The 21,957-nt window shown below is 28.5% G+C and overlaps 1 protein-coding gene across 2 annotated transcripts in view; it reads left to right on the top strand.

Moving 5' to 3' along the window:
• Positions 1-19,427, top strand: part of LOC107436995 (myelin expression factor 2) — a 46,802-nt gene extending 27,375 nt beyond the window's left edge. For both annotated transcript variants that reach the window (XM_087152340.1, XM_071187147.2), the window contains exons 12-14: positions 13,231-13,282; positions 15,723-15,806; positions 19,032-19,427. In XM_087152340.1, the coding sequence (XP_087008466.1) occupies positions 13,231-13,282; positions 15,723-15,806; positions 19,032-19,087 (192 nt within the window). In that variant the 3' untranslated portion in view covers positions 19,088-19,427. The remainder of the gene's footprint in view (positions 1-13,230; positions 13,283-15,722; positions 15,807-19,031) is intronic.
• Positions 19,428-21,957: the final 2,530 nt, after the last annotated feature.

Genomic DNA, 21,957 nt, shown 5'->3' with positions numbered 1-21,957 from the left:
TGTTGTAATAGCTTTTAAGTTATTGTACAGTCAGCAAAAAAAAAAAGATATCACCCTGAATAAATTTTGTTCTAATGATCGGATTTTCACGATCTAAGTGTCAATCTTAATGGCTCCCGGGGGTGACCTCAAATATGCTAATTAATTAGTGCTAACTATTAAATAAGTTACGAAATCAGACACAAAAACGTACTTTCTCTGAATAAACATGTATTTTTTTTTACATATTTGGATTCCTGACCTTCAAAATATAGGGGGTAGCCGCAATCTGGGAAATGTGGTCCCCATAGTTTGGTCAGGAGAGCGATCCAAAGTTCGTACCCCGTAATGTTAATTTCGCTTTTTGCGTTTTCAGTCATATTTTCAAAACTAATGAAGCAATTCAAAAAAAATTGCACCCACTCATAAAACTCATTTACCCAAAGATAATTTCATGAAAAAAATAATTTTTAATAATTATTTATTATTTTTTATTATTTAATTGAAGTGAGGATGAAAAAATATTGAATTATAAGGTATGAATTTTTTTATACCATAATAATCTACATATTTTTCAATAGAAAAATCTAAAGTTTCAACTGTTTTTATTTATTAGAAGCTGAAAAAAATTAAAATTAATTATTTTTAAAAAAATAATTTGGCGACAATAAAAAAATGATTAAATGGGGCGATTAATATCAAAATGTGATAAACTTGCGAGGAACTTGACTTCGCGCGCGTAGTGTAAAATTTCATTCATATTTTTTTCGCTAATAATCGTTTGCTAATCTTTTTATTTTTATTTCTTTCAAACTATAAAATACGATGTTTCTTTTTAGTCATTTAATAATTTATTTGTAATTCAGTAAAGAAATTATGAATAAAACATTTTGAATAAAAAACACTTTATTCAACGAATGTCTAGTTTTATAAAGGCGTGCATCTGATAGAATATGATTATGCACCAGATTGTGCTTACTTAATGTGATTATTTTTTAATTTTTGATTTTCTTTTTCAATAACTGATACAATTTCAATAATATACATACGTATGCATAGATTTGGAATAATATATTTATCAATTTCTTGAATATATATTTTATAATTATTAATACGGAATGCGTAGTCAACATTTTTAATCAGCTTAAAACTTCGCCCGGTGGCTGAGCGGTAGCGCTTCGCGATGTCGTTCCTCGGGCCGGGCAAGGCTGACTCAGCCTTTCATCCCTTCAGTGGGTCGATAAATAAATACCAAGCATGATTGGGAACTAAACACTGGGGGTTCCGCGTTCGGCTGACCACCTGACCGGAACATCTGCTCCTGCACCCCAGAGCCCTAGGTCCAGAAAACTGAGGTGGGCACAGTAGGCCTTGGCCCTCCATGGGCTGTCGTGCAGCTGAGTTTAGAGTAGAGTTTTTTAAAACTTCTTTACATCTTATATATCGCCTTAATCTTAAAATAAATTTGTAAATTACCTGTCTGTGCGTGTTTCGCAGAATTATTTTTCTAACTTTTTTATTGAATTTTAATGCAATTTTTTTAAAATTCTATTATGTATATTTTTTTCCAATAATATACTAATCAATCATTTAAGTACTTTAATTTATGTTTTTCTTTAAAATAAAATTACTTTTTAAATTATTGCTAAGTTCTTATTGAAAGAAAACTTAGAATTATTGCCAGCTATCTGAGAATTAAATCTTGTTAAGAAATTAAAAATATTCTACTGATCACACACAATATCATTCGAAGCAGAACAGCTGACTATTTACTAAAAATACTATTGTTTACGAAAAATGAAGATAAATTATTAATTTTTTTTTTTTTATTGCTTCTTATTTATTCGAGTAATGAAAAGTAAATGCGTATGTGCGCACAGGGGAAAAATTTAACAGATTGTTTTGTTTTTTAAATGAACAAAAAACTATGGGCATGCAATTTTAATTCAACATTCAAAGTAATCTTGTGCGCTAACCCTTTTAAGTTACCCTTTTGTCTTAAAAAGTTGAAAATATTTTCTTTAAAAGTTGTTTGTATGATTTCTCAACTTTTGCACAGTTCAAAAAAATATTGCTATATCAGGAAAATGTTCGATATGCCTTGTTTTGTTAAACAACTACTAAAATAAAAAATTGTAAAAAGATTTGAAAAACGTGCTATTTTTAGAATCATAATCTCAATTATTGTTCTTTTACTCCATTTGACTTTTTTCTTCTTAAATAACTTATAATCATAGTTTTAACACACGTTTTGAAGAAATTATGTATACAAGTTTCTCCTAATATTTCGTAATAAAAAAACAAGAATATTAATGATTTATTTATACAGTGAAACCTGCCAAGTTGACCACACTTGTAAGTTTTACACCTGAATAAGTTGACCTCAATTATCAAGAACGGAAATTTTCCTACATAATAAAGAAGCAAAACCTTTGTAACTTGACCACCTGTCTATCTTGTATGTTGACCACTGAAATAAGTTAATTTTGTCTAGGAGTATTATGAAATTCTATTCTAAAACCCTCATAAGTTGACCAGAAAAAAAAATTCAGAAAATTTTCTGTCATTTTGCAATGTATGTTAATATTTCACTTGTTTGGTGAAATAGTGTAAAAAGCTAATCTAAACCTTTTTGTGAGTTGACCATCTGGGGAAACTGTAGGGAGTCAGCTTTTGACCATTTCTTTCATTCATTCATTGAAAACAGGTGTGTTAGTTGAAAAGTTGCTCTTCCAGTTGCAATAGTGAGCAAATAGGCTTGTATGTGTAGTAATAACAGAATAAATTTTAAAGTGTTAAAATAATTTTGTTTTGTTAAAATTTTCAATGTTTTCGTGTTCTGATATTTTAAGAAATTATCTTTATTAAACACTTCACATGCATAACTAACAAAATAATTTTTTTTAAAAAGTTAGTTAAATATTAAAATTATTTCTGTGTAACAAATTGAAGTTCGTTTAGGTTTAAACACATTTCTTGAGATATTCATTTGGCCATTTTCTAAATCAAATTTTTAAGTCAAGTAAAAAAAAAAATTAAATGTATAGCAACATGTAGGAAGCGAAAAAGTAAGCAATGTCCCACCCCTTCTATAAGTTGACCACTTGTCTACGTTGGCCACTAAAACAATGCACATGAAGTGGTCAACTTACACAAGTTTTACTGTAATTGTTTCATTGAACCAGAGTAGTTAATTGTTTTCGTAATAATCGGCCTTACAACTATTTAACTTAGATTCTTTGGACTATGCGTCACTTCATGCATGTCTTTCGAGATTGAAATTTCAAAGATAAAATGTAAAAATTACAAGAATACGTAAGCTGGTTTCAACTAACAAAAAAAAAAGGGACAAAATCGTTGGCAAAAGAAGTTATCTCATGAAAAGAGTGTCAGAGTTGAAAAAGTATTGAAAAAAATTGTAACAATTGTTACTCTTGTTTAATTAAGGGTATTATAAACCTAATTTTCGTTTAATCATGTTTTTTTAAAGAACTAACGAAAGGAGTGTGTAAATAACATCAACTCTTTTTACTGCAAACTAAGTTTACTTAATATCATTTGCAAATATTAAGAAGTACAAATTTTTGACTTGCTCCTTAAAATAAAGTTTTATTTTAATCGTAGTTGAAGAAGTACGGATATAGTTAAGGGAGGTATGCGACATTCGGAAAAAAAAAAGTCGTGTGATAGAGATAGTTATAAACAGAACGAATTAGTTCTTTTAATTGAAATGCTGACAATATCATTACAGCATCTCGATTAACAAGTGCCATGAAAAAAGGTTCTGAACTTAAAATATGGATTTTAATATATTTTCCTATTTACATACCTCCTTGATCTCCACACCGTTTTAATATTCTGTAAGGCATAAAATGAAATAATGTTGAATAAAAAAAGAGATTTCAAATGAAATATTTTATTTTCCTTAATACAGGGTATCTGCTACATTTTAGATTTTCAAATTCATAACTTTTCATGTCTAATTCCAAGAATTTTCATGATTTAACGAAGTTACTATTTTCTCCAATAAAAACAGAATAATAAATTCAAAAAGCATTATAATCACATTATATAAAATAGGTATAACCAAAACTGTTATACTCTGCATCTTCTTATTTATTGATTTTAAATTTAGAAAAACAGAGTAAAGAAAGAGTTGAAACAATAAAACAGCTGAGCAAGTATTTTTTTTTTGGAGAATTATATTCAAAAGATAATTTTCTTGTTCATCAGAAATGAAAGAAATACTCCTGATTTTTCTGTTCGTATTTCGGAATTTAAAAAAAAATTGCCAATGACTGACTTGCTCCTGCTTGAATTTTAAATTGATAAAATAAAAAAAAGATGAATAATAATAATTCTGAAATCACATAAGTTTAAAAGATACTTCGCTCTAGAAATGATGTTTTTTCTTTCATTTTACGAAAAAACAGCATAATTTTTAAAGAAAATGATAAAAACTTTTTATATTTTAATAAAATATGACTCAGAGTGGGGATTTTTTAGCAAATTCAGATATTCGGAACACCGTGAAATTGGGGAGGGTTTACATTTTAAAAATAAAATTTTTCGGTGACCTCAATCCATGACTATACATGATTTTTTTAAAAAAAATAGTTAAATTCATGACAAATTGTGTTCAATAACGAAATTCATGACTTTCCATGATTTTTCATGACTTTCAAGGTGCGCTCATACACTGTTAATACTTTGTCATGAGTCCTTGTAGGCGGATGACTTCCGTCATTCTATTATGCATGCTGTTTATTAAGTTGGTGGCAAATTGATTATCTTTCTTTATTTCGTCCCAAGCTTCCAGCACTTTGTTCCACAGTTGATCTCGTGATGGAGTGCTGGAGAGAATTATCTTTTTTTTTAACTCAGACCATACATTTTCAATGGGATTCAAGTCCGGAGAATTACTTGCCCATGCCATGGTTTCAAATGCCTGCTGGTTTAACCAGTTTTTAACGATATTGCTACGATGTATCCCAGAGTTATCTTGCTGGAAAACAAAGTAGCCATCGTTAAAATGATTATCCAAGACATCTGAAATCATAATATGCTCAAGTAAATCACGATAACGAGATGCATCCAGACGACCGTCGATCCGATGAAGAGTTCCAAGTCCTGATGAGGAGATGCAGCCCCACACAGGTATCGAAACACGGCCACTTCGGCGTATATTCTGGAAATATAAGGGGTCATTACGCATTCCAACAGGTCGCCAAATCCTTACACAACCAGAATAATCCGACTGAATGCAGCTTTCGTCCGTGAAAAGGACTCTACCCCAATCATGTATGGTCCAGTTTATGTGTGCATTGGCAAATTGAACTCTTGCTCTTTTTTGTTCATCAGTGAGGAAAGGCTTCTTCTTAGCTATTCTGCTCGATAGACCTGCGTCATGAAGCCTGTTCCTCACTGTCTGAGATGTCACCTAAAATATGAAGAAAAACAAGCTTTTAAACAATTTGAAATATAAATAAGTATAGCTCATTCGATCAGAAATTACTATACCATATTGTTCATTATACTATATATTGTTTTATTTATTATAAAATAATTAGTTTTCGATTTCCCTTAATGTTTAAAAGGCTTATATGCTTTGTTTAAGGTGTCCCCAAATTAGACTGACAAATTTAGAGGATTTATTAGAGACATTAAGAGGAGAATGAAAATTCACCATCTTGCATACGTCTTAAATCAAGTTGAGAAGGTAAAAATCGCAAAAACTCATTTAGGTTTCGGGGACACTCTGGAAAACAAAGCTGTTACAAACTTGCTAACTACTTAAGCATTTATTTTGCTAATAGTTACAAAGGCTACTCGAAGGGCGCCCTATGATGTTATTGCACAGTCTACAATGACGTAAAAATGATTTCGGGTGCTCTTGAAGATAAGTTTAATACGACGAGCATCAACTGATCTCTATTGCTCGCTTCTTATAGATTCAGAATCTGCATGCGTTTACCCTCTCAACATGCTTTGCAACCTCCACGCTCTGTAAGTTTTCATCTATATGATGACGCTTTTCCCATTCCTGATTCGTTCGTCGAATTTCCATCCGAAATTCCATTCCTGAAGGAATTTCCATTCCTGAAGTCCATCAGGGGTATCCAATTTTTTTTCGGTTGTGGAACACGAAATCGACTCTCTTTCGGCGGAACCTCAATTTAAAAAATAAAATATCTAGACAATTCTAAGAGTCTTAACCTTTAAGAGGCTACTTATTTTAGAAAATACTTAATAAGAGAAATTTTTTCATCTTTAATCATTAATGAGCTCAAATGAAGTGTTCAGGTCTAACACCTAAATTCTCAGTCTTGAGCTGTATCTAGTCTAATTTATTAATTTGTTTTTGGCGTATATGCATAGTTGAAAATTAATAAAATAAGCCGAATTATGGTTTTCTTTTAAAGGGAAAGAAAAACAGAACTGCTTTAAAAGTCGAAATGGCCATATGGAAATTGATTGCGTTCTTAACGAATTTTGTTATTTTTATTTACATTTGAAAAGCACGATGCAAGCATTATTGATACAATTTATTATAAATAAATGCCTTCTCCAGAATTTACTAATTAATATCGAAAAAATAATTTTTTTTATAAAAAAATATTACTTCTTTTCCAATAGCATTCTCCTTTAAACAATTTTGTTAAGGCAACCAAATCGAATACATAATGGATTATTAATTGTATCTAAATATAAATAGAGATTTTCAAAAAACAGTACTGGTTAAAACTAGGTCCAAGTCTCGAAATTCCTTTTACTCTTCCATGGAGCCTCTAGGGTTGTGCGGAATACCATTTGGAAACTATTTTTGTTTATGATTTCAATATTTTGCCTGACATATTTATCTAACAGGTTAGGATTTCCAAAACCAAAAATTAAAAAATCCAAAAACAAATATATATATATATATATATATATATATATATATATATATATATATATATATATATATATATATATATATATATATATATATATAAATATTTTTGCTAACACATTTACGAATTATTACAAATTTTAAAACAATTTTATATTTACTGGTAATCGCATATCGTCACGAATCATCTTAGCTGTAACTCTTGGGTTAGTTTCTGCATATGCAACAACGCATTCGTCTTCAGCTCTATTAGATAGTTTGGGCCGACCACTGCCTTCTTTCCTCGAAACGTCCCCTGTTCTTGACCTAAATTTTTTACGAATATTTTATTTTAATATGAATAAAATAAATTGTTTATTTTCATGATTATGGATTTTCTTAACGAAGTAGATTGATCTATATATATTTTAATGTTCAAAAATAAATATTAAAGGAAGTTACTCTTATCCTTTTCAGACAAATTTTTATATTCGATACGATTATGTGAACTGTTCCCTCTTGAAATATAAAGCATGATTCAAAATAATTATTATTTCCGTTATTAAATGTATACTATTGAAAAATTAAAGCAACCAATTATTTTATAGTTAATTGGCCCATTGGCCCCCGTGTAGGGAAGATTGTGGGATATTTTATGTGTGATCGGTAGTCTCAAGAGTGAACTCTTATATTAGTAGGTAGCTAACTTCGTTAAAAATTCTAATTTACTTGATATTTTACAAATGTTACAAAGCATGTGTATCTTTTTTAAATGATTACTAATGTAATTCTTACATTAGTCTTCAGTTTTACCAAGAAGAAGCAAAAACCCTAACCCTAGTAAGCAAGCGAAAACTAAATCTTTATGAATTATTATCTTTTTACTTTTTTTTTAAATTCTCGAACCTTGCTATTTAAACTCTATTCATCGCTGCAATATGTGTTTCTTTGAGCCAAAATATTGACATTTTTTAAAAATTTTTACAATTAACATACATTAGATAGTTAAAAAAATTAACATTTTTTAAGATTTGAAATAATTTTTTCAAGAAGCACATCTCTAGCAATGCTTCGGCGAATCGCGAAAAATAATTTAGCTTAATTAAGGAGTCCTCTACATACCTAAGCGTAATTTGAAATTTGATGTTAAAATTGATGAGTTTGATAAGACTGATAGGTAAAGATAAATAAAAGTTTGCTAGACTACACTAAATAATTTATTTATATTAAATAATTAAAATATAAATTTATAAGACATTTATTTGTTTCATATAATTTTTAAATTTTAAAATGAGACGTTTTATGGCTAATTTATGTTTTACAATATTTTCAAAGTTAAATCCCTATTGGAAGAAATTCAAACATTTCGATTATATTTAAAGTTTTTCTATTAATTAAGCCACAAATTATTTAACCAATGAATGTCATTGACTTATTGATCGAGAAGTTAAATTATTAATTTAACACAGTAAAAATTAAACCGTATACGTTATTGACCACATACGAATTTGTTTCAGATAATTTATTTCACTCAGCATTTATATCTTATAAAAGGCGGTGGAAAGAATATTTTCTACTAACATCATTAATATGTAAATATTATCCCTAATCTATTTTTTCTATTATTTCTGCTGCCATCTTCTAATAATTTCAGAAATTTAAAAAAAAATGAAGAGATTTGTTTTTATAAATGCTGGAAATAGTTAAGAGTGGTGGGGGGCCAAGAAGGGAGGCCGAAACTCGAGAAATATTTTGTCCTCTGCAATAAGTACTCCTTCAATTCATCATTTTTTCTGAGTTTATTTCTAATTACAAACATAATTTATAAATTTGGTTATTTATAAGCGCAGAATGATAAATTACTTTACTATAAGTACGATTTCACGACCCATCAAAAGTCTTAAAAATCAAATTAGTTTTAAGCAAACTATAAAAAATAAAAGACTCCATAAACTTTTTTTAACAAAAAAAAAATCTCATTTTCAAGTATAGTTTAACATAAATTTACTAAAAAAATGGTCCTTTAGAAAGTTAATAATGCAAAAAGTTTTGAGAAACTAATTCTTTTACTATAATGCATAAAAAAATCCGGATATAAAACTAAAATTAGATGCGGATTACAGCTTTGCTGCCAATTAAGCAATAAGGAATTTAATTCAAATTATATACCCTTCAATTATGAACTTTCAACTTATAGACATAATTTATTTACCTCAAACACCATCTTCTAGCTGTATAATAAGTAATACTGAGTGATCTACTTATTTCTCGGATTGATTTTCCGTCTTCATAAAGGGCGATAATTTTCCCTTTCAGAATGTCCGAGCAGTGAGACATGATAGAACAATTAAAATTAATAAATTATTATAGGAAAAGTATTATAGGATATAGGATAATAAATATTATAGAAAAAGAAAAAAATATCGTTATAAGACCTAACTTTTTAATTTTTAAACATAAGAAAGCGATACAAAAAGGAACATTATGTCAAAGAACAAAAAAACAGAAACAACATCAGTGGCGTAGCTAGATCACCTATCGTAACTATATCACTGTTAAATTTATTATCGTTTTTAAAGTTTCATTTATTATCGTTTTCAAAATTTAATTTATTATCGTTCTAGTTCATCGCTTTTAATTTATGATCTAGTTTATCGCTTTCAACAGTTATAGCTATTTTAAATAAGTATTTAATATGAAACTTTATTTATCCAAAAAACAAATCGAAAAACCCGTTCGAAATTTGATTAAAAACAATAGATTCCTAACTAAAGTAATAAAATTTGTTATATAATATCATTGAGTTAATCGTATATTATTGTAGATATATTTACCAAAATATTTCTTTGTTAATTTATATAATTTTTTCCCGCGCAAATCCATGTCGGGCAAATCTGTGGCTAAAATTATGTGCGAAACTGGCAATTCATGTTTCTTTCTCCTTTCTATTTTTTTCTCGTAAATAAATATTAATTTTTTAAATTTATTAATTGTTAACTTCTTTAAATTATCCAGTATAATAAATATTTCCTTGCTCACATCCTTTTTCGGGCCCATCCTTGGTAACTAACAAATCAAACGCACTACAACACTGCAGTAAGAACGCACTTTAATACAAAACCCCTCTATTTAAGCTTTTAGCTCAATTTCCGCTTTTGGTTTCATATTTTGTAATGTGGCTATCTTTTTCGAAAATATTTTAAATCATTCTTTAAAAATTTCACGTTCATGTAATAAGTTCATTTGAATTCGCAGCTCGCTTTATAGATTTCGTTTCATGTTTTATTCTGTTTCTTCTTTATACTTAATTTTCTGATTTCGCTTGATATTTTTACTTATTGTGTTCCATTACATTTGTAATTTTTTTGTAAAATTTTTTTGAGTGCTTCTCAAGCTATTGCATTGATATATTTTACTTTGGCTATATTGTTACAATAATAGAAAGTGCTATTTTTTTGCTGATATAATCGTGTAAGCTGATGAAAAGATTATATCTTTTATTTTCCGGATATTTTTGGAAATTTTTTTCCTTTTTTCGGAATTTTTTTTTCCGGTTTCTTGCAGTTTTATTTTTTATTATTATTTTTCTTCCCCCCTTTTTTATTGTTCTGTAATTTTTCCCAAGTTTTTTCTACATTTTGAACTTATTTACTTATTTTATGAGTTCTATTTACTTGCAGCTTATGCGCAATAAATAAAACTTATTATTTTTCGTAATTTTCTTCGTGTTTTTTTTTGCTTTTATTTATTATGATATATATATATATATATATATATATATATATATATATATATATATATATATATATATATATATATATATATATATATATATATATATATATATATTTATATATATATTTATATATATATATATATATATATATATATATATATATATATATATATATATATATATATATATATATATTTATATATATATTTATATATATATTTATATATATATATATATATATATATATATATATATATATATATATATATATATCAAAATGCTTTTAAAATGCCATTTATTAAGTTTTACAATTTTATCGAAAATAAATACCGTGATTTCTATAAAATTTTGCGATTATGCATCAGAATAGCTATCTTTTTTCAGGTCCACCTTTGCTTGATCGCTTTTTTTTTTCCTTTCCTAAGAAACTCGAAGTGAGGGGCAAAAGCATTTAACCCTACAACTCTTCATAAATTTATGATAACTTATGAAAATTTAGTTTTAATTCAAAACTGTCATACAAATTACATTAAAACAGCTTTAAAAAAATAAATAATGTCAGATAAAAATTCAAAGATTCTGTAATCTTGGAGAATCAAAAATAATTTATTAATTTATTTAAATTTCCTTTTTAAAGAAGAAAAAAAAACCCAGAAAGCAACGCGAAAAATTCTTTTGGTTGCTAAGCAACGAGAAGCACTATCTTTTCCCATCTTGTCATTCATTCAGTTTCTTTATGGTTGTTATAAATTATTTCCCCTTCTATGGCGAGGTAATTTGGCATATTTTTAAACCATCGCCAGATATATAAATCCTTATTGCCACCTAATTTACAACCCATTTTTTTCGAAATTTTGTCTACCCCCCATATTTTGAAGGTCAGGAATCCAAATATGTAAAAAAAAATACATGTTTATTCAGAGAAAGTACGTTTTTGTGTCTGATTTCGTAACTTAATTAATAGTTAGCACTAATTAATTAGCATATTTGAGGTCACCCCCGGGAACCATTAAGATTGACACTTAGATCGTGAAAATCCGATCATTAGAACAAAAGTTATTCAGGGTGATATCTTTTTTTTTTTGCTGACTGTACTACCCCTTGTAATTCTAAAATAATTTTATTAATAGATGAACGTAATATTAGTATTTTTTTTATTTATTATTCTAAAAAACAGCAAAATAGACCAAAAAGTAGACATTTTTAAATTGTTTTCACGTGAAGGCCAAAAATGGACTCGACTTAGTACTTCACAGGAAAGAAATGCTTTTATCTGTTAACTTTGTTACCAGTTTATTCTGTGAAATATTTACTACTATGCTTCATCCAGGTGTGCACAGAACTGGAAGATAACTGAGAAAAAATCTGTTCCTAAGGTGTTGGTATTATAATAAATTTCTTTTTAAATTGTTTATTTTCAACCCTAGTTCAAAGTTCAAAAGTTTTGTAATATTCAAATTAGAATAAAGTATAACTGAATAATTATAAAGTTTATGGCACTGTTTACAAATTCAATAAAATAAATCTGCGGAAAAGTCTGTGAATATTTTCTTAGTATTTGTGGCGCCCTTGGTAGTTCTTTGAAATAAGGTTATTAGCACATTTTAAGAACATTGTAAGTATCAGTTTAAATTATTTTGATAATGTAAATTTATGTGAACTTTTAAGTAAAAAAATTATATTTCAAATGGGAATTGAATATTGATTTAAAACAATACTCTCTTATATAGATTAAAATATAGGTTTAGTATTTTAATAATAACAGACGGGGACTATTTACAGACTCCACCACTTTGCCTTTTGTGCTAATCATAAAGCTTTGCTCGGCAAGTTTTGAACAAAATAGGGAAGTAATGAACCTAAATTATTACTGTCTATGCTTAAGTCTTCTTTAGACATTATTGATCAAATTGAGAATGTTGTTATTGTTAAAGCATTCTTGTCTAGTGTTGCTCGTGTGGCATGTAAAAGGGAATGTTTTTTTAAGTAATATAGTACAGTATACTTTCAATATCTCAAACTTTAATATTTCAAAAACTTAGTAATGTCAAAAGAATATTTTTCTCCTTGGCATTATATAGCCACTTAATGTTAATTTGAATTCCTATGTTGAAGAGTTTCTTCTCAAAACCGTGTTTTGTCAAAAAAATTTCGAAAAAAATTATGAATTTTTTCGGAAAAATCACATTGTAAGTTTGCAAACCAATTATTTTCTATTTAATACATATTTATTTTCCTCTTACTTGTAAAAATAAAATTACTATTATTGCATTTAGACTTATTGTCAACTATCATTACATACATATTTATTATTAGTTATAATTATATTTCATGACTCTACTTTTTAGATTAATATTTTAAAATATAACTTTTAGAACATATTGAGTTTTAAATTTGTTATCTCGAAAGCTTGCTGTCTTGAAATTTTTTTACCATCCCTTCAACTTTGAGATATCGACGGTATACTGCATGCCTTTTTTCCTCAAACTATTTACAGAAAACATTGCTAAAGGTTTATTTATTTATTTATTTATTTTTTTAAAATTAGTTAAAATTTTCTAAATTTCTAAAATTTTATTTATTTAATAGTTTTTAAATTTCTTTTGTTTAAATGATACTAATGTGTAATATTTATTTTTTGTAGTTGCCAAGTACCTTCAGTTGGCAGAGTCTCAAAGACAGATTCCGTGATATAGGTATGGTTTACATTACAGTCGAACTTTGATAATTCGAAGTGCAAGGGCTAATGCAAAACTTTGAATTATCCAAAAAAAAAAATTTATTTTTTTGTCGTCTTTCACTACACATAGACTTAAAGAAAATTCCATTTCTTTCCTTAAGTCCGTCTAACCATCTGGAGCTTGCTTTGAAGTTGTTGTTTCTTAAGCTGTCAGTAAATTCTTCCGCTTTTGCTCGAACAAGAGTTCGAATGAAAGGGATACTTTTGTCCCGCGCTTGCTTAAACCACTTAAAGACGCACTCAACCACATCAGGATTATCGGATTCTCTAGCTCGTTTGCGATTTCGATTAGTTTTCAAAATATTTTCTTTATCTTTCAAAAGGTCGAAAGAGTGCTACGTGCTATTCCATACTTTTTTTTTGCGATGATGCATTTCTTCTTTACACTCTTTTCTACTTCACAAATCGCAGCAACTTTTTCATCGAAAGAGAAGGTTTTATACAGGGCACTGGGCTTACTCAACAGCATGCTTTCACTGAATTCGCACCACAAAAGCTAAAATCATGGTGAAGAAAACTAAAATGCTGGTTTCTAACGAATTGCAACATGTGCCATTTATGATTTATCGCATTGGCGAAAGTATATCATGCGTCACTTACAAGGAAGAGGCGGGGACCACCCGTATCTAAGGACAGGTACGGGTGGTTTAGATATCATCCCCCCTTTATCCCTTTTTGTTTCCTAGAACAGATAAAAATGTTCTGTTCCCTAAAAATTTTTCCATAATGGCTGAAAATAACTGCATTAAATCTAGATTTTGCCATTTTTGAAAGGGTAAAAAATTTGAACTAAAGAAGTTAGACTTCGAAATAACCAAGATTTTGTTGCATTAACTGAATACTCAGGTTTCAAGGGACCAACAAAAAACTTCAAATTATCCACAAATTCGAATTAAAGACTTTCAAATTATCCAAAATTTTAATAAAAGAGTTCATTTGTGTCTAAGTTGCTTAATTAGATTAATTTTAGGTATGACGGACTTACACAAACCATTAAATGTTAAACATATATAAAAAATAGTTCGCGGTTAACACTCATATTTAATATTTTATGCCTTATGTATGTAATATGCATGAAAAATCTGAAACAATTAACAATATGACAATTTATTTTTTATATATGTTTTTTAATTTTTTATTGTGCATTACTTCTCAATTGAAAACTTTTACTCATCGTAAAATGTTATATTAAGTATGACAATTTCTATGAAAGCTATTTTGGAACCAAAGCTATTTTGGTACCAAAGCTATTTTGTAAGCTGTTTTGGAACCAAAATATTCTTTGAAAAATCTGGCTTTTTTTGCATAAAGCATTTTGTTTAAAAAATGTATACACATTACTCCTTCTTGTTCAGCAATTTAATATAAATATTCAGTTGCATAACAGCAAACTATCTCTGTTAATCACTTTCTTCTATGAATAAACCTTTTAGTTGAGCAATTGCTGTACATCGTTGGAATCTTGAGCATAAATTTGATTTCACCAATGCCAAAATTATTTCCACCTCAATCACATCAGCTCGTTTTGATGCCCTGGAATTTTGTTTTATTCATATGAGTGCTTATTCCCTTGTTAACAACATAAGTTTTTCACTATCTCTGCTTGGCGTGCAAATAAATAAATAAATAAAAGTTTAACAAAAATTTATTTTACCACAATTTGTCCCTCTTGTCCTCTGTAGGTTTTTTGCTTTGTTTTTCAAAATATTTTTTCTCTCTTAGCTACTGTAGTTTTTCTAGTTTTGTTTCTACTCACTCATGTTTGGCAAGTCTTGCAAATGGACGCCGCTTTTTGAGCCCTTGAATCATGCCGACTGTTAATTTCTATTTTGTATACTTTTGAAAGGAATGAAACGGAGCTGTTGCATGTATTTTGGCTATCAATTTTGCACTGAAATAATACAAATACAATTGCTTCATATCTTTATTTTAAATCTTGAATCTTCCTTAAAAACTTTTTGTAAAGATTAAACACTACCTGACTTTTTAGTCTGTATTATTTTATGATTGTATGTTAAAGCTAATGCAATCCAACTATTCATTACGTTATTTAAGCTAATTGTTCATTTTTGCAATTATACCTCTTAAATTAATTGTTGCTAGTAAATCAAGATAGTAAAGCTTTTTAATTTGGTTTGTAAAAATTTAAAGAAAATATCTAACTTACAATTTTGCAAGAAGTTAATAAATTTGCTTGATTTTATGCAATTTTTATTATGAAAAACATTTTTTTGTGTAAATTTCTCACATAAAGTTAAACTTGTAAAGTTGAATGATATATTTTTTTTAGTTGCAATGATGTGTAATTTTTTGTACATGAAATGAAAATTCTATTTAAAGTCTAAATTACATTGTGTTATATATATATATGTATAATTTATGTATTTCGGTGTTAGGTGATGTGAGGTATGCTGAGTTGAAAGGCCAAGGTAATGCCATAATACGCTTCACTAATATGCAGGACGCTCAACGTGCTGTCGGTATCCTTTTTACTGTTGTGTGTGTATCTGCATAATATAGGGTTGGCATTTTGTCTGTAAGAAACCTATTTCTTTCACGAAGTTAGAAGAAACTGGACAAAATGAAAAAATTTACATAGCTGCAAACTCTACTGGATTTTGCCGTTTTCTTTTGGTCTACTAGTTTAATAAAAATTCTCCTGGTCTTTAAACATTTTTGAAAATTCTCTGAAAGTAAGTTTCCTTGAAAATATCCCTATTGAAATAGAAATTTTGCACAGATTATTGCTTGCTTGAATATTTAAATATATGTTACTAATACATAAGCGATTCTCATTTATAAAAATCAGTTTAAAAATTCTTTTTGTCCTAAATTTTTGAGTTAATGTAGAACTTCCTTTTTGAATTAATTAAAATCTTTTACCTATCTTTGATGAATTAAATGCTTATTACTTTTCAAAATTATGAGTAAACATAATACATAACACTAGTGGCCTGCACAATCTTATATGGTTTGCTTCGCAAACCAAGCACGCTTCACTCGCTGCTAACTTACGTACATTGCAAATGCACAAAATTCTAAGAATTCAAAACAGTCATTCAAATCCATATAATTTTTGTTTAAAAAGAATTACATCTTTTTAGTAAATACTAAGTCATTAAAATAAATTTGAATAGTAAATGACGTGTAATTCGTTAAACCTATTAGAAATGTGCCATAGTATAAAATCTTAAAGCGTAACAGCTCGACTGAGACTCATTTTTCAATGAATAACTAATAACAATAATAAAACAAATAAATTCGTGATATAAATCAAAAATCGTCAAATAAATTCGTAATATATAAATTCGTGAAAAAAAGCGCTTTCGACAAAATACTAAAATAGAGATCTATCGATAAAGACTACTCACTTCTCCCTAGCTTAAGGTTATTTCAGTTTCCATTTTTAAATGCGCTATATGTTGAGCCACCTCAGCTATATTTGGCATGTGACATTTTTAGCGGCAATCGTTGGTCGATCTTCTAGTGTTGCCATTCGGGGAGTTGTAATGAGGCTTTTTTTTGTCGCTGTGTAAGAGAAATATATATTTAGATTGCAAGTTCATTTAATGTTAATCATAACTGGAAAATATTGCTGTTTTTCTCTTTTGATGAATATGAAAATCCCTAAAATTCCCTATGTGTAAAATATTTAGTACATTTTGCAACAATTATCATGAAATTTGTAGTATGATGTAAAATCTACTGAATTTTTACTTATCAATGTTGGCAGCTATGTGTTTAGTATTTAGTATTATTGAAATAGTTTAAAATTATAATACATTTTCTGGTACTAAATAAATTTTTTTAAAGTTTTTTAAATCAACACTTTTAAAAAAAATCTTCCTATTATTCGTTTTTATTTTTTTTTATCGAATTTTAAATTCTAATATTTAAGTGTCAGTTTGAGTATTCCTAGTTAACTGCATTTTAAAAAATTAGTAAATTATTTATAATTAGAAATTTAATGTGTGACTTTTAGTAGTATGTATGGTTAGTTAGTGATTTAATTTAATAGTGTTAATAAAGTTTTTATGATAGATTATACTTATACTATACTTACGTAATGTTAAATATTGAAGGACTACAAATAATTTAATTTTTAAAGAAATTAGAGTTTACTTAAAGAATGCCATTTGTCCAGTGTAATGCTGACAATATGATATTTTCTGCTTTTATCCCAGAATTATTGCCAGAAATTTTCTTTCTTGCTATTTCTAAAATATACAAAAATTTCACTAACATTTTTCTAACTGCAGAATAATGAGGCATGTCATTTTTCTGTGGAATTCTGCTATTTTTCTCTTGTTTTCTATCTTAAACTTATGAAATTTTTGCAATTTTAGAATTATTTTCTAAAACTGGGGAACAATCCACAATTTGTAAAAAATATTATTCTAATATCTTATTCTATCGAATATGATTGTTTCTGAATATTTAGGACTCTTGATATTTGAAAGATGACAAAAAAAAGTCATTTTTCCTAGGATTAAGTTTAAAAGTGGTAAATTGAGGCCATATACTTATTTGCAGAGAATGAAATCAAACCTTGTATGATGGAGATTTAGTTTATATTTTAAAAATTTGAATTGATCTCTGAGAACAGTTTATGTCCAGAGTACAAACTGATACTTTACAAGCTGCTTTGTTTTAAAAAAATTTAGTTGCATTCCAAATTAGTAAAACAAATTGCAATTTCCTAGGGATTATTAAATTTTCAAACTAGTTTTTGGCACGAAAATATACTAAATTGAAAGTTCAATAAGTTATGATATTTTGAAACAGTAAAATCTTGTCATGTTAGGTGAAATTTCTCCTTTATATACAAAATGTTTATACAAAAAAAATTTTTTTTTTTTTTTTTTAAAATTTAATTTATATTTTGTTTGATGTAATAATTTCATTTAATTGCAATAGTTATCATAGTTTTTTAATTTTAATGGTTACCATCTGATTTTTTGTTATTCTGCAAATTTTTTTTTCCAAAAATTTTCGTGGCAGATGAAAGTGTTTTGAAAGTCTATTAAATGGATCTGTATTTCATTTTTTTTGTTGAGATGTTCTTATATCAGTCTTAGAAATTAAATAACCTCAATGCGATATACAGGGTGCTCCAAAATTATCTTTACAACTTCAAAAATTCATAACTTCAAACATAAACAAGATATTTATATTCTGTCTTTTGCATGTATTACTGCAACTAATAAAGTTTTTTTTTCAATAGGCTAAAAAGTTATAAGTGAGGATGTGGACACCACAACAGAAAGCTCAATGCGTCTCATGGTTCATAGAGACGAAATCAGATACACAGGTTCAACGGAACTTCAGGACAAATTTCCAAAGAGACCCACCATCCAGACCCTCCATCCGTGCATGGCACACAAGCTTCATGAGCACCGGATCAGTATTGCATAAAAGTGGAGCCGGACGACCCAGCACAAGTCCAGAAAATGTGGAGCGAATACGGCCATGAGACGCATTGAGCTTTCTGTTGTGGTGTCCACATCCTCACTTAAAACTTTTCAACCTATTGAAAAAAAACTTTATTAGTTGCAGTAATACATGCAAAAGACAGAATATAAATATCTTGTTTATGTTTGAAGTTATGAATTTTTGAAGTTGTAAAGATAATTTTGGAACACCCTGTATTATGTGATACACCATTTCATGTGTCTGTCATTGTTTTCCTTAGCTCAGTTTCCTAGATCTTATGAACGGATATCGAATGGATGGAAGAGCGATTCAAGTTCGCTTCTATTAAGCACGTTCCTCATGTTGTCATCATTCCCATTTTCTTCATTTTTGGATCATTATTTTTACGCATAAGAAACACTGCTGGTGTACTTTTTAAATATGAAGATCTCAACTGTAGTACTTTTAACTTTCACTCATGTGAATTCCTCCCATTCTTATCATATTGAGGCATTTAGTAATCAATGTGTCTGCATATGAAGTTAATAAGTTATTCAGATTGATATTTAAATTAAAATCTTTTTTTTCTGCTGACAAAAATATGGTGAATCCATAATTGAAATGCTGTATAAAATATTGTAATTAAAATTCTCAAGAAAAAGTAAATAAATTTCTTTTGTTGGTTAAAAGTTGTTTTTATTTATAATATACTGTCAAACCTGCTTGAGAATTTTTTTCTTTCTTTTCTAAGAAACATTTCGCCAACTCAAAGAGCTTTCAAAGTGTTCTAAATTTGTAGGCTAATAAAAAAAAAATATGTATTATGAGTTAAATATGCTGAAATACTTTTTTGCATTATATATCACATATTTTAGGCCTTACTTTCTAGGATTTAGATACAGTCAAACCCCGCTATAGTGAACACGGTTTATAGTGAACTCCCGGATATAGTGAACGAAATGTTAGGTCCCGTGCCTTGCTATACACGTATAATGTTATTTTTTGTGGATATAGTAAACCAAAAAAGTGAGGAAGTTGGATATAATGAACTTTTTTCTGTCTTCAACTGATTTTTTTCTTCATTTTTTTGTAATAATTTTGAAATTTTTACTTTAAACATATACCGATTTTTAAAACCATCTATAGAGGGGAATTTAGCGATAAGCTTCTTTTATCTCACTTTCCCATCCCTAAACAAACCAAGCAGATATTGCACCTGTAAGGTGTCAGTGGGATCAATATGAATTTTCTGCCAGGATTGCACATCAGCTAAAGATTACTAAATTTTTTTTTTTTTTTTGTAAGCAAGACGAAGAGTAATGAAAAATAACACATTTTTCGCTACTAAATAATATTTTTCAGTCATTTATTTAAATAATGTGTAATAAAAGGGAGGAGTTTGGGAACCATTGGTTAAATTGCCTGCGGAACGGATATAGTGAACTCCCGGTTATAGTGAACCAAAATTTCGGTCCCTTGAAGGTTCACTGTAGCGGGTTTGACTGTACTTCCAAACTTGAATGTTATTAAATAATGTTTGTTAAAGTCAATCACGATCTTCCAAAAACTAAATTTTTCTGAGACCCTCAACTCAGCTACAAAACTCTGGGCCAGGATAGCCTAATTGGTAGGGCGTTGGGCCTATGCACAAGAGGTTGTGAGTTGTTCAATCCCCGCCAGCTGAAGACTCCCTGTGTAGTAAATGGTGAGTGGTGCACATTAAATCTGCCGATTTTTTTTAAAAGTCCTCCATGTTCTCATAATAAATCAATACCTTTGAAGGTACTAAATTGAAAATAGATCACTTTCTGGTTCAGATCAAAATTACCATCTGTGAATGTATGAATGGATCGGCCCTAAAAACAGGCTGTGGCTTAAGTCTTATTCTTGGCCATGGATGGCGCCACTGAAAAACAAGAAATGCACCCTCTGCCTTAAATTTGCTTGGTTTCACCAAGTAGGTTAGCTGATGTTGGTAAGGGGCATTAGAAAAAAACAACACAACATAATTGTAAAAATCATCTGATCAGGGATGTTGAATAATCTGCAGATGCTATGATAATCTGCAGCGCTCACTGCCATGCTGCAAGGATTCTACTGCCAGGAAGAAAGTATGTACTAAAACTAATTTACCTAAATTCTTTTTATTTTTTTTTATATTAAAGACAGGAAGTTCCTATCTGAAAAAGATATAGTTTCTAAATTTTTCTAATTATTCACTGGTTTTTACTACAATGAATTAAATTTTCTAAAGACTTTAATTAAATTTTTCTTTGTTTTTCTACATATTTAAACAGAAAAATTTTCTATATGAGTGACTTCTTAAACAGATTTTACTGCTGTAACATACTCACAAATTTTTTTTATTTATTGAAATCTGCTAATTAAAGTGAATTAATTATGTTACTGAATTATGTTTCATTTGTTTGTACTTTTTTAGCTCCCTTTCAATGAAATCAAAAGTTTTAATCTGTAAATACATTATGTATTTCATGTTGGTAAAGTTAGAAACACAAATCAAAAAAAAAAAGAAAAAAAAAAAGAATTTCTAAAGATATGTATGTTAGCAAAAAAAGCACTTCATCAGGTAATGCCCTGTCTGCTAAAACACAGCCTTTCTGCGATCACCACTGAAGACAGAAATCTCAGAAAGGCATCCCCTGATGAAGTGCTTTTTTTGCTGACATGCATATCTTTAGAAATTCTTTTTTTTTTCTTACTTTTTTTTTGTTGTTGCTTGATTTGTGTTTCTAAATTTTTTTATATAAGACAAATTTGGCTTTAGCTGCCTTACCATTTTGACCTATTATTATTTTAAATGTTATTTTTTTAATTTGCTTAGATCAGTGTCATTCTTTGATTGAACCAAAGAAGTACACGTCTGTAAAATTTCTATTTTTACGTAATTAATCTTAAATTAAAGAGCCTGGCTAAAATCCTCTGTTAGGGTAAAAATTTGTTACCGCTTTTGCTCCTGGGATAAAATATGCCCCATAAAATTTCAGTTCATTTACAAGTTAACAGAACTTTCCAACTTATGTAGATTCGTGGCATAATGGTTAGGCTTTTCTCCTATTGCCAGTGAAGTAGGAAGTTTAAAATCCTGTTGCAACTAATCGATTGCATTCCAAAAAATTATAGTGTTCGAAACTTCTTTTTTATGAATTTAAATATAGTTTTGTTCTAGTTCAAAATGCTGGAAAAAAATGAACTGAAATG

This window comes from Parasteatoda tepidariorum, chromosome 9, assembly GCF_982258835.1.
Source record: "Parasteatoda tepidariorum strain Cologne lab strain chromosome 9, Ptep-v5.0, whole genome shotgun sequence".
Classification (NCBI taxonomy): domain Eukaryota; kingdom Metazoa; phylum Arthropoda; class Arachnida; order Araneae; family Theridiidae; genus Parasteatoda; species Parasteatoda tepidariorum.
Note: the sequence above shows the minus strand (reverse complement) of the source record. Positions and strands in the feature narration are given on the sequence as shown.